The 13,606-nt window shown below is 37.7% G+C and overlaps 3 protein-coding genes and 1 pseudogene across 3 annotated transcripts; 3 read left to right on the plus strand and 1 right to left on the minus strand.

Annotated features, from left to right (window-relative positions):
* Positions 1-3,603: 3,603 nt before the first annotated feature.
* On the plus strand, positions 3,604-5,277 carry LOC119081092. Its single transcript, XM_037189833.1, has 3 exons — positions 3,604-3,607; positions 3,689-3,918; positions 5,152-5,277. The coding sequence occupies exons 1-3, from the start codon at positions 3,604-3,606 to the stop codon at positions 5,275-5,277; spliced, it is 360 nt and encodes a 119-aa protein (XP_037045728.1).
* A 150-nt stretch (positions 5,278-5,427) lies between these two features.
* Positions 5,428-6,328, plus strand: LOC119080548. The gene is made up of 2 exons (XM_037188963.1): positions 5,428-5,820; positions 6,163-6,328. The coding sequence occupies exons 1-2, from the start codon at positions 5,559-5,561 to the stop codon at positions 6,261-6,263; spliced, it is 363 nt and encodes a 120-aa protein (XP_037044858.1). The 5' UTR covers positions 5,428-5,558; the 3' UTR covers positions 6,264-6,328.
* Positions 6,329-6,507: 179 nt separating this feature from the next.
* On the minus strand, positions 6,508-10,113 carry LOC119080401 (protein argonaute-3-like). The gene is made up of 7 exons (XM_037188730.1): positions 9,448-10,113; positions 8,915-9,337; positions 7,862-8,853; positions 7,435-7,784; positions 7,218-7,365; positions 6,898-7,146; positions 6,508-6,829 (listed from the first exon to the last, which is right to left on the minus strand). The coding sequence occupies exons 1-7, from the start codon at positions 9,977-9,979 to the stop codon at positions 6,743-6,745; spliced, it is 2,781 nt and encodes a 926-aa protein (XP_037044625.1). The 5' UTR covers positions 9,980-10,113; the 3' UTR covers positions 6,508-6,742.
* Positions 10,114-10,382: 269 nt separating this feature from the next.
* On the plus strand, positions 10,383-12,846 carry LOC119081093 (annotated as a pseudogene).
* The last annotated feature ends 760 nt before the right edge of the window (positions 12,847-13,606 follow it).

The raw sequence follows: 13,606 nt of genomic DNA on the forward strand, positions 1-13,606 counted from the left end.
CACTTAATTTAAATAGTGACCTCGCCTGACTTTGTATTACTTGGAAATTATATGTCGATTTTTGTCTATATCAATATTGTTAGGTGTGCCCAGACGATATAAAAATTCCAAAAAGTGGAACCAACGCATTTTTGTTGCTTTTGCATCTAATCTAAGTTGTCTGGACCAAAAAAGTTTGATATTGTCGTTAAAAAAAATTTCCCATACAAAGTAATGGAAAAAATGTATGGAAAATTTCAGTGTTTTTTCACACATTTCGTCCTTGAGCGACCCATAAACCAACTCGGATCGCATCGGCCCCATATACAATTTTTATCAGGAGGCCATAAAGGTTTATTTTCCCAGGGGTCCGCCAACTTCCTCGACACTTTTATTTTTTGGACCCCCCTAATGCTAACCTTGTTGCTTAAATACACACTTGTGAGTTCGTCTCGTAACACAAAATTGGTACTTCATGTAGTGTATGACTTTCGCAGCACCCAACGTAATATACTATTTCTACTAGATTAATGAAGACGACACAGCATATGCTGTGATCAGTTTAGAGATGACCCATTGGAACCTTGAATTTTTCTGCTAGTACTTTTTGTCTATGTATCGCTTTCGCGTTATTCGTCATCTCATCATATTATGAAGTGACTATTCGCACAATGTACATACGAATAGCCTCTTCTTCGCTATTCGCACATTCTGAGGAAGTGACCTTTTGTCAAGGTCCAACAAAATGACGAAATGAGGCATATTTCGTCAAAGGATAAATTCAGTAAAAAAAACCGAATTCAATTTGTAGAAGGATGAATTCAGTTGATCAATCAGAATACAGAAACCTTCCTTATTCAAGTTGAAAAAGTATGAAATCAGTTCCAAACTCATTCTGTACACAGTTTGTAAACGGATGAGTAAATTTGGAACAAACCAAACTCTTACCTTTTACAGTTAGTAGAAGGATGAATTCAGTTGAAACAAACCAAACTCTTTCCTTACACAGTTTGTAGGAGAATGAAAAACCACACTCTTTATTTACACTGTGTGTAGAAGGATGGATTCAGTAGAAACAAGCCAAACTCCTTCCTCACACAAATTGTAGAAGGATGGATTCAGTTGGAACAAATCAAACTCGTTCCTTACACAGTTTGTAGGAGAATGAAAAAACCAAACTCTTTATTTACACTGTTTGTAGAAGGATGGATTCAGTAGGAACAAACCATTGTAGAAGGATGAATTCGGTAGGAACAAACCAAAGTCCTTCCTTACACAGTTTGTAGAAGGAAGAATTCAGTTGGAACAAACCGAACAACACCTTTACTAAGTATGTAGAGAAATGAATTCGGTAGGAACAAACAAAACTCTTTCATTGCAAAGTTTGTAGAACGATGAATTCTGTAGGAACAAACCAAAATCTTTACTCCTACAAATTGTAGAAATGAATTTAGTTGTATCAGACTAAACTTCTCCCTCACACAATCTGTAGAAGGATTAAGTAGGAACAAAACACACGCCTGAACCATATGATTCATAAAAGGTTAATATAGCTGACTATTTGATCTAATTAATATTCTGATATAAAGACGTTAATAATATTTGGTTTCGAAAGCTCTAGAATACGTAATGCGAATAGCATTTTCATTTTTAAATTATCGTCTGTGCCAATAGTCAAAATTCTATAAGAAAAACTATTGATAGGCGCCTGCCAATAGTCATTTTAATAAAATTTTCACTATTGGCAGGCGCCTGCCAATAGTCATTTTAATAATATTTGGGCTATTGGCAGGCGCCTGCCAATAGTCATTTTAATAATATTTGGGCTATTGGCAGGCGCCTGCCAATAGTCATTTTAATAATATTTTCACTATTGGCAGGCGCCTGCCAATAGTCACTTCGTATAATATACTGTAGATAATGAGACACGAAGAACAAAATTCCGGAAAAATAGCACACATACAAGTGCAAAAAATACGAATTACAACATAAAACGAAGAGAAAAAGGATTTTTTTTTTTGCCTATGAATTGAATATTTAAACATGTATTTTAGTAAGTAAGTTACTCGATAAAAAAGATTATTGTTGAGAAGCATGCGATCTTCACCGAAGTAAATAAAAATCATCTAATTTTTTCTTCTCGAATGTGCCCAGAATACAAGCTGCATTGCCTCGTTGAATAGCTATTGACACCTTTTGATATAAGTAATTTAAAGCGCGTTTTTCTCCTGTAGCCTTTTTCAGTAGTTTGCCAAGAGTATTCATAAAAAGCTTTGTTTCTGGACCGCAAACTCCCAAACTCTCAAATGAAATCGGTGTGAATATGTGATTCTCCTTCAGATTGATGTAATGATTGTGTTTTTTACGTTCTGCTTGTTCTGCAACACTACCAGCTTTTGAAGATGACATTTTCAAGTATGATGGAGCTAAGGCATCTCGAATAGTGACGTCCCAAATCAAAGATTTGCCTCTGCTCCAAGGAATTAACGTCATACCATCTGGTCTTTTGCCATCAACTCTCGAAATACCGGGCGGTTGAATAATATTTGGAATGTCAGTGGATGAGAATGCATGTGAATAAATATTGTTAACCATGTTATGTCTTGGGATCCATCCTTTACTAAACTTACATGACAGGCCGTGTAAACCGTTTTTATTCACTAATTTTCCACATAAGCAATTGTGTTCTTCGCAAATGTTGCAGCCCAGACGCAGAGCAACGGCTATTCTTGCAGCATTATTGTCTAAGAGAAGACCAAGGTTACTGGATGGGATAACTTGCAGCCACTTAGAGGATTCTTTTGTAGATGACGCAAGTAATCTCGCCCGGTCCACTGGTTCACTCGAAGCCAACAGATTGTCAAAACGATTTTGAACACCGATCAAATCCCATTTTTTTTGAACTTTTCTTGAATTTTCGTCTAACAAAGAAAATTCAGAAGGTAGGCTCTCCACTATAGAAGATATATCATTATTTAATATGTTTAAACCAAATTTTTCTAAAATAGCGTTTGATAAACTTGACGATTGATGAAAGGAAATTGATAAATGCAGTGTTTCAATTATTTTCTTTGACAAAGTGTTGTATTGCTTTGACTTGACCAAAATTGTTGAAAAAATTTCTTTTATTCAACGAAGGGCAACAATTTTATTAATCAATTATTTTCAAATATTTGTATGACATTATTTCGCGCGCTTTCTCAAAACGTAAGTTACGTTACACATACATCCATGTGATCTTTCCGTATAAAATTACTTTAACATTACTTATCTACCCTATATTATGTCGATGGTAAAGCGGACTAAAATGCGACCAAGTATTGAACAAATCCGAAATCTATTCAATTAACAAAATTTTATGAAGTTTTCAATGGTTTTCAAGACAAAAGAATTAACAATTCTCGCAAACCCCCCTGCACATCTTGTATGTTTTGTTTTATAGATTAAGGTCAGCTAGCTTAGTATGTGTTTAATATGTAGGTGGAAGCACGGGTATTCATGTGTTGACCGGTGGCGACTCGTATGACGAACGAATAATACGAGAACAAATTCCTTCATCTATTAAACAAACTTGTATGCAAATTACTGACACTACGCATTCCGAAATTTAATTTTTTTCATGTCATGGGTGCGTCGGCAATTGAGAGACTGAAAAAAGAGTTCGGTCTAAGCATAATTTTTCAAATGCTATCATTTTATGCATTTCCAGATACCGAACTGTCCAATATGTCGTTAAAAAAGTTGGAAAATGCGGCCAGGAAGGCTTTTGATGCCATGGTAGAGGAGATGGCGGCGGAACTCCAACGAAAAGAAGATGAGATGTTCCGTTCGGAAATAAGACGGAATGAGTTGGAAGCGGAAGGGCTGGCAAAGGATAAGCAAATCGCAGAGTTAACGAAGAAAATTGCTGAAATGGAAGGAACGATTGACGATTGCAACGTAAGTAAATCTCAGATTGCTACATTTTTAAATTATCGTTCCAGAGATTCGCCTAGTCGGTTGGCCTGTAGAGGCGTCACATTTTTTTTATAGTACTTCAATCTCACTGAACTATTTTTTTGTGTAACAACTTCACATTGATTCGTTCCCATGAAATGTCACAGCAGTGAAGTTTGTTCATGAAAAAATAATTCAGTGACAGCAGTTTTTTTTATGAAGAAAAGTACTAAATTGTATTAGATTTTACACTTAGTTTCTAAACTTAATTCTCCTATATGAAACGCTTAGTATTTGAAATCTATTACCTCTTTAGTTTTAGTTTACGTTTTGCTATTTGAAGGAAATACTTGCTCATTGTCGTGCTGTCAATAATCTACTATAGCCGTTTCTGAAAAAACAGACCAACATACAAAAATTTTGGATGTCAAACATATATTTGGGCTAAATTGTAGTTCACCTGATACAGAATGTTCCTTTTAAGGTTCCTCTCCCAAGTTTACAGTTTTGCTGCACATGACATTCATCCTAAATCTACTACTTCAAAGCTAAGACCATTTTTATTGGATAATATTTGCTCGATTCTTTCGCAAATATTCGTCATAGAAATGTTTCTAATAGCTATTTTGCTAACTAGTTAGTTAATGGGGTAGTTTTGTGCACTAGACGTGAGTTAGCAACAAGATTGTATCTACTGTTACTGAAAATAATCAACGTTTTCATGCAAAACCACATCAACCCGTTACTAAAACTAACACAGAATTCTACTTCACATGATTGAACTTTTCGGTGGCTAGATATGCCTTAGGCTCTTTTGCAATACATATTTGGAGGAGAATCTAGTTCATAGACTAATATAGTCCCAAAAAGTTCAAAAAGTCGACATATAAATTTAGGAGACACGACTAACGGTTGGAGGAAATAGAAATCCAAAAACAAAATGAACTGAATACAAGGACGTTTAATTAACACAAACATGTCTGGAAGTGAATGACTGGCATCACTAAAATATTACGATGAGCATTATACCCAAACAAACAGAATGAACATTTGTTAAACGGGACACAAGTAAAAGTATAGAATTTGCAACAGTTGATCTCTCACCAGACTAGTGTTCATTCAATAGTACAGATCCTGACCGGTGTTTCAATGTTCAAGCTCTTCTGGGCTTGTACATTGGCACCTGTTCTTAGTATAAACTACGTCAAACTAAATTTTGGATTCTGTATTTTACAGGGTCGAGTGAAAACGATGGAAAAGAAAATGAAGCAGAAGACGGGTTATTTGAAGCAGCAGATCAAGAAGTTCAATGATTATCGGGCCAGAATCGTACGTATCAAACATTTTGCAAGCACTACTTAAGTTAGGCCGACTCTGTAGACTATGAAAATATGGCACAAAGTTATTACTATAACTTTTATCAACGCTATAAACTTTGGGATCCACAGAGGTATTAAAACCGACATGAGAAACTAAAATAAGAAAATTCTGACCAATGAGTCGAGTAGGCCCTTTATTTCAAATCTGTTGTGATCACCTTAACGCAAGTCTCGAAAACATTGAACTTAAATGCAATAAATGCAAAAATCCATTTCGATTCCTCCAACTCTCATTAATTAAACTTATTTACTTAGCATCAACAAATGGCTGCATTAATAGAGTCGGACCCTACCGGCTCTATATCCGTGTCATTAGACGGAATGTCAACGTCAAATGAAAGTGGTGACGATGATGACGATGACGATGACGACGATGAGACCACTACAGGGAGTGGAGGAGACAGTACTATGAATGTGGGCGAACCGGCATTGGATGAAGCCACGTCATCTGTTCAACGTCAACCCAGTCCATTCGGCTCGAAAATTAGCGCGGAAAGCACTGGCAGGGAGACTCGGGCGGCTAGACGTAAGACATGTTTTGATTTTTAATTTTTTACACAGAAACTACGATTGTAATTTTTGCCTAGTTACATCACTTGGAACGAAACACTCAAATACAGAATCTAGATTTTCATTTGAAAAACGAAATCCGTGTAACTTTTGCTGTGTCATACCAATCAAAAAACATTTCATTTCACTTCATTTCAAAATGTGCAAATGAAGTTACAGATTCAATAATTATAAAGCGTTAAATTTGCACTTAAGATTTTGTGAAAAATATTTTTGGAAACTCAAACTCGTTTAAATTGAAATTTTCAAATTTTTATGGAAAACGTTTTCACAGCTTGATCTTTTTTTCATTTCTAAGGTGGAAATCGAACAGAGCCAAGTATCCCGATCACCTTAAAAACTAGTTTCCGTGCTGTTCGAGGTGGACGCGATAAGGAGCCAGATGGTGACAAAAAATGATTGATTGTGTGTGATCGATTGATCGAGTGTGATTGGATTGGTGGAAAGTTTTTTTTTTTTTAATTTCAATAAAGTATACATTTTGAACCATAGTCTGGTGTTGGTTTCTTTGTTTTGTTAAATGCTTGCCTGTTACAAAGGTTAAATTACCTTTTACAAACTCAGAAATAATTTCAAATAATCCACAGACTCGATACTAGATGTACGTGTCACTTCACGACGTGACTGAAAAAAAAACTGGCGCTCTTCTTCATAGTCGTCATATTTTCTGATTTAAATTAATTTTTGAGACAACGACACTCTTTAACATTAATTTTAAGATTCAATAATTTCATTAAAAAATAGAAATATCGCTTTGTTCGATAAAATGATCGTTTGACGCACTAGTTCGTAAAATTCAAATTGTAAAATTAAAAAATCTAGGAAAAACTCACATTAATTCAATTGCACGAGCAAAAAACATCAAAAATTCTTTGGAATTACAAAAAGAAAAGTTTATCGGAAAGGCTTTCAGCCGGTTGACGTTTGATCGACTGTCCAACAAGGTAAGCCAATTTGTGAGCGTACTGAAAAAAGGGAAAAAATTTGTTAACGCAACAATGTCTCGTCGAATCCATCCACATTCCGTAAATACCTGACAACAAGCAGGTACACGCACACTTCCCGGCCAATTATAATACAGGTAACACAATTTGTAGCTGAGCCTTTGTAGTACATCCGGTGGATAATCTGATGTGTCTTCAATAACAATGTAATGCGTAGGAGTCACCGTTCCTTGACGCACACTCTGAGGCACCAGGAAAAAGTCATACAAAAAGCGACGAGTTATTGTGTGATCGATAACACAACCTGGCTCTGGATTCTCCAATTTACCACCATGGACCTGACAATACGGATTGGATGGCATTCACTAACTGCGTATTAATCTTACAACAGAAAATGAGATGAACTTACGGCAAAGAGTCGTGCATGTATCCGCTTCTGCACCACAATAAACGTAAACGCAGGATCATAGTTCTCGTCAAGCAATTTACACGCATTTCTCATCTGAGGAAGTTCGTATTCTTTGACCACAGCAAGTTGACCGTCACCGACACCGTCACTGAAAAGGGAAATGTTTTAATTGTTTCACTTGATGGATTGAGCCCGCGAAATTCTTCATCTCACTCACCGATAAACGATAATTTTAGCAGGATATTCACCGTTGTTATTCTTATAAGCTGTCAGCGCAGCAATCAACGACTGACACAATCCATTCAAAAGTTCTTCCTTGCACGATTGAACCGTCGCCCGACTAAACCATTGCGTGAATGTTGCATTCAGAGAGGCAACAAATGCAGAGACGGAATTTTTCTTCTTGTCCGCATCGTGATACGTGTCAATGCCACAGATCATACCATTTTTGAGTGGAATGTTGATCGCCCACAATGCGCCGCCCATTTTGCAGTTCATTTGAAGTGCAATTTTTTGAACAATTGCTCGATTTTTCGCCTCGTTGCTCAGCGTTCGTCCATTGATAACCTGGTCGCATAAAGTAGAGCAGAGTGAGAGGTTTAGGAAGTGGTCTCCTCACAGAGGATTGTAATTTTTCAATTTACCTGTGTAGGAATCGGCAACTCGGCACAGCAAACTTTCTTAATTGCTGCATACCTGTCGTCTCTGCTAGACGGACATACCAAAACAATAATTTGGAGCGATGAATTAATGCAACTGCGTAATTTCCTGACGTATGTTTCCGTTTTTTCATCTTGCAGACATTCTATTCGCGGACGGCACACATCCATGCCCATAGGTGTTGCATTTAGTTGCATTAATTCGACGAAAGATTTTGTGGCTTTTTCATCTCGTCGCGTATAGAGAATCAACCAGCTCTTCAGATCGATCACCTTCAACATGCTGTGATTCGCCACGAATTTATTGAAATCTCCCCTCTCGGCAATGCATTTACCATTACCGAACGTAACGGTTTCATTTTCCAATTGTCTGCCCCAAATTTTGCGCGGTCCACCCAGCGACAGGCCCCAATTTTGCAGAATTGCAGTCGCTTCTGGACTGTTATTGACATTGTCGCAGAACTTTTCGTACGCATGCATTCGCTGCTCGGGTGTCACTCTGGTGATGGTGGCAATATCTCGCATTACCTTCTGATCAGATCTCAATGTGTCCGTTATGCCAGTCAAGTAGCATATTTCTGGCACTAGGAAGAACGTGATCGTTTCTTTTTCTTTCTGACCGGCGACGCGGCGCTCTTCTCTATGAACCAGTAACGGCTGATTCTCATCCATTATGTGGATACCATAATGTGACATATAGTAATCAATGTACGATATGTCGCGATCATTCATCTTGAATGTACTTTTCGGTGACGCATCGAAATCAACATCGTCGACTCGATATGTTCGATTGTTGTATCGAGTTAGCACGACACTACCCAGCAGTGCGGTCACAGCATTGCCTTGGAAATTCTCCTTATCAGATCTGTGAATATTGACCATCATTTCCAGGACGGTGCTCTTGCACAGCAATCGATGTGACACGTCCAAATTCAACATTATACCATCCTCGTATTCGTCAACAGCTGTCACATATCCTGTTAATTACTTGGAGTATTAATAAACGAATTAAATCGAATCGAATCGGTAAATATGTACCTGGCCACACTTCCAATTTGTGTTGCGGTATCACTTTCGGAGCGGTGGGATCGAATTTTTTACGGCCGAAACGAACGTATTGCAACTGTTTCATAATCCGATCGAACAGAACGTTGTAGAGATGTGTGCACTCGCTCATCCTCATTTTTCGTTTAAAAATTATGCGCAGTTGGTATGTGGTACCGTCGGTTGGACTCTCTGATGTTAATTCGGTGATTTGGTTCGGTAGCTTTATCGGTAAGTATAGGGTGACACCATCAAATGTTCGTGTGCTTCCTATCACCCCTTTGTGTTGACTCAGCAATTTTTCCCGCAAGTTTTTGGCATGCACATCGGGAGTGTAACGGACTTCGTAGTAAAAAACTCCTTTGTTTGAATCGAAGCGCAGTTCCAGGAAGTTGGTCATAATTTCAACGTCCCTTCCTAAAATGAGGGGAAGGTCGTGTTAAGGCCAATTTACTCTCAAATAATTATTTTCGATTGTTGGATCTGATCCATATTAGAATGGATGGAAATTTGACACAAATACTGACCGCTTGTTCCTCTTCGAATAACTGGCTCCTCTTCCGAACTTCCCAGCGACAAATTTTCAATTGAGTCTTCAACGTTCGCCACACTTTCCTCTGCTTTCTTCTCAGCTTGGTGATTTGCTTCAGCCAGAGCCTTTAACAATCTGCCACGTCCCATACCGAATGGTTTTGGCTCAGACTCCAAATTAAACGAATTATTGGAAATTGATTGTTGGGCAAGCAGCATACTTTGCAGCAAACGTCCCCGGCCTTGAGGTCGCGCATTACCGTTGGTGGTCAATGTTGAATTGAAGCCCGTATCATTAAAATCGGTTGATGTAGTACTACAATTTAAGATACCAACGTCAGCTGGTGATAAACTGGTATTATTCGTGGTTGTTGTGTCATCCAGTAAAGAATCCGTGGATGTAGCTGATGAGATATTACTACGAGTTTCATCCGATGTTGACGATGAACTTGCAGCAGCGTTTGCTGCCAATCTTCGTAGAAGTTCTCCTCTGCCGAAACCACGGTGAGTTTGTCGATTTGAATTCATAGTCTTTGATTTCAAAACATTTAAAATTTAATAACACAAAAAATAAGATTACACAATAAACAGTAAAGAACACAAAGTGCTTGCAGTCAGCATAATTCTAATTCTTCGAATTTAATGAACAGATGATTTTACAAGGTTAAGTCACAGCTGAACAACTGGCGAAATAAACAAAACGAAAAAGCGAAACAAATTGGATGAGTACTTTATGTATGCGTACCGTAATTATTGCGGTTTGAAAATGAAATGGCAGGAACTTTCTACAGTAGGTACAGTAGAACTTTCGTGGTCAACATTATCCTGCAGAAGTTAACAATGGCAAATGATGTTCTTTGAGCGTGCGAAATTCGGTTACAATTCGAACAGATCTTTCTTTCCCTCTCTGTCGACGTCGACAGCTAGTAATATGTATAAGGCAAATTGCATTGAGAAAAAGTGAATGAGCAATCCAATCAAACAACGCCATTAGCCTTACAGGAGAGTTTGAGCCAATCAGATGATAGTAGTTGCCTTAAGGAAGAGAAATTTCCCGTTATTTTGCACTTGCCTTATCGTTGAACTTCAAAGTCAATCAAATGACCCAACATTCGTACTGTAACGCGTGTCCATTAAGGTTTAAACCTACCAACTTTCTAGTTGCGCTCGATAAGAAAGTTGGTATCTTTTTTTGGTGGGTTTAAACATACCAACTTTTTACCAAAGCTACTAACTTTATGATCGAGATCGACTGAAAAGTTGGTAGGTTTATGCCTACCAAAGAAATATACCAACTTTGTCATCGAGCGCGATAAAAAGTTGGTAGGTTCAATCTCAACTCAATTCCTAACTTTCTCCACGCCGTGAAGGCGTTCTGTTGTTTCTAGGGAACTCATCCCTTTACAAAATGTAACGTAAAGAAGTTTAGTAATACCAATTTTCATTGCACATAAAAAGCGTTTTAACACGCCGAGCGATCCGGCCCATTGCCCCGGAGCGAAGCGGAGAGCCGCAATGCGAGCTGGGCGCCGGAACGGTGTTGGTAACTTAGGAGTTAATTTTTTTTCTCTCGCATCGTCTAATAATTAGTCTGTGAAATTTTTGTTATATTTATAAAACTTAAATTTACAGATCCAAATTATAGACTGCAAATGAATTTACCTTTCAATAAATTGTTTTAGGAAAGTGTTTGGTTTGCCATAGAAAGATCAAAAATGGGCTCTGGACCTCTGTAGATATTGTAACTTCCGTTTATTGCGATCCGATTAGAAAGTTGGTAGGTTTTTTTGGTAGGTTTAAAACTACCAACTTTTTTGCCAAAGCTATCAACTTTTTAGTCGCGCTAGATCAGCAAGTTGGTAGGTTCTTTTGGTAGGTTCAAATCTACCAACTTTTTGTCAAATCTACTAACTTTTCTGATCGAGCGAGATTAGTCATTTGTGTACCTGTTTTGATTTTGATTTTAGGCAATTTCGCGGATTGTAGGCCGAACGAAGTGAGGTCTACAAGCGAAAGTGCCTTAAATCAACCGTCCCAAACAGGTGCACATGTGAGTTTACATGCAGAGGGCCGGAAACCCGAGAAAATTCGAAAAATTGCCCTCATTTTCGGCCCCGAAGCATGAAAAAAAAATTGGTAGGTTTAAACCTACCAACTTTTCGCCAAATTTACCAACTTTGCGAGGCTGAAAACATGGTAGGTTGGGCAAAAAGTTGGTGAATTTGACAAATAGTTGGTAGGTTTGGAAAAAAGTTGGTAGGTTTAAACCTACCAACTTTTTTTTTGTCAGGTTCAAACCTACCAACTTTAGAAAACTCGCAAAAATCTTCGTCACGACGTCTGGACTATAAAAAAGTTGGTAGGTTTAAAGTTGGTTGATACTTCACAGAGATCAACCGCTGTGCGTATCGAAAATCCACTACAATTTGTGCCTGCCGGAACCAATGCCAAGGAGTTTAAAAAATTGCAACAACTTGTAAGTGTGCATGTTCGTCAGAGATCGATTTTCTGATTTCTGTCTGTTTTAAATATCGGTTGATTGGTGCGGGTATTTACCTTATTTTTTTCCATCAATTCAGATCAAAGACAACCGACGTGCTGATAAAATATCAGCTGGACCACAATCACACATTCTCGAAGGAGTTACATGGGATGAGGCAAGTCGCATCAAAGATGCCAATGTATCCGGTGCCAGTGATCATGTTGTCCTGATGGGGGCTGCATAGAAAGGTATCATTCAACGTGGCTATCAACACAACGCAACCGTCTACAAAGCACCATATGCAAAGAATCCATTTGATTCGGTGACTGATGATGAATTAAACGACTACAAAAAGACGATCGAAAGAAAACGACATGGAGACTGTAAGTGATCGGGATCGATGGTGATCAGAGGGTGATTTTGTAATTAAAATCTTTTTTCCCGTTGCAGATACCGACACAGATTTTTCAGAATCCGAAGGATTGAGTTCGCTGCAAATTTCAGCACCAGCTAAGCTAGGAATTAGACAGACAGAACAATCTGGTTAGTATGCAATTCCTAACAACAAAAAATTGCATTTTCTTTATGCTAAATCGATTGTCAACATTTTTAGAACACCAAGTTCACCGAATAGAAACCAAACAGGCGCCTAAGCCCAGCCAACCCGAAGTTGTTCTTAGTGATGGTGAGTTGTGTCATTTTTTTCCGATTTCTTTTATTTTTCTTCAAAATTTTTTGGCTAAAAAAATCATCGTTAAAACTTTTCACCATTTGAAGCGATCGTTGATGATAACCAATATTTTCTTCTTCATTTACGTCTCATCTATATTATGTATCGATTCGCCACACCAGATGGCTCGTTTAAATCCAAACGAAAGTGAAACTAATTCTGTCTTCCACACAGTGTAATTAATAGTACATTTTCTACCTTGGTGTATATTTCGAGAATAACTTCGTATGTACAATTGTATATAACGAGCGCCAGCGAGTGTATATACAATTGTACATAAGAAGTGATTCGAGAAATATACACCAAGGTAGAACAATGTTTTATCTCCTGCAAGCTGATATTTCATACATTAGCGAAATAACCACAAAAATTTGGATTTAAAATTAATTAATTAAGCATGTTAAGCATGTTACACATATACTATCCACCTCAACATTTCGTTCAAATCACATCATTCCGACTACTCTGATTATTTGATCGATGTAGAAGTTACTAAGAACCACTACACCAATTGCATCTCGTTATGTGATTTGTTGGCGTAGTGGTCAGCATGTTTGGTTGATATGCTGCTGGTCCCGTGTTCGCTTCCGCCGTTCGGCGAATTTTTTTTTTCAAATAGTAGATGGAAAGTAAATTTACCCTAGGTGGGTTATGTGTGAATTATCCAATCGTATAGGCTGTGGTTATGCATGTGTTTGTGTTTATATGCAGAAACGCGTAATGTATGAAATATCAGCTTGCAGGAGATAAACAATTTTACCGCAGCATGTTTTCCACTAGATCTTTCTGAGTCTGAGATACTTCTCGGTTGTTCCAGTTTTTTTTTTGATGATGATTTCAAAAAGTTTACAATCAAGAGTTTTATGAGAACCCATGAAATTTTAGTATCTAAAACTAGACGGTTTTGAGACCTAATGCATTTGCCTCTTATTATGAAATGTCT

Source organism: Bradysia coprophila, unplaced genomic scaffold (genome assembly GCF_014529535.1).
Source record: "Bradysia coprophila strain Holo2 unplaced genomic scaffold, BU_Bcop_v1 contig_350, whole genome shotgun sequence".
Classification (NCBI taxonomy): Eukaryota; Metazoa; Arthropoda; class Insecta; order Diptera; family Sciaridae; genus Bradysia; species Bradysia coprophila.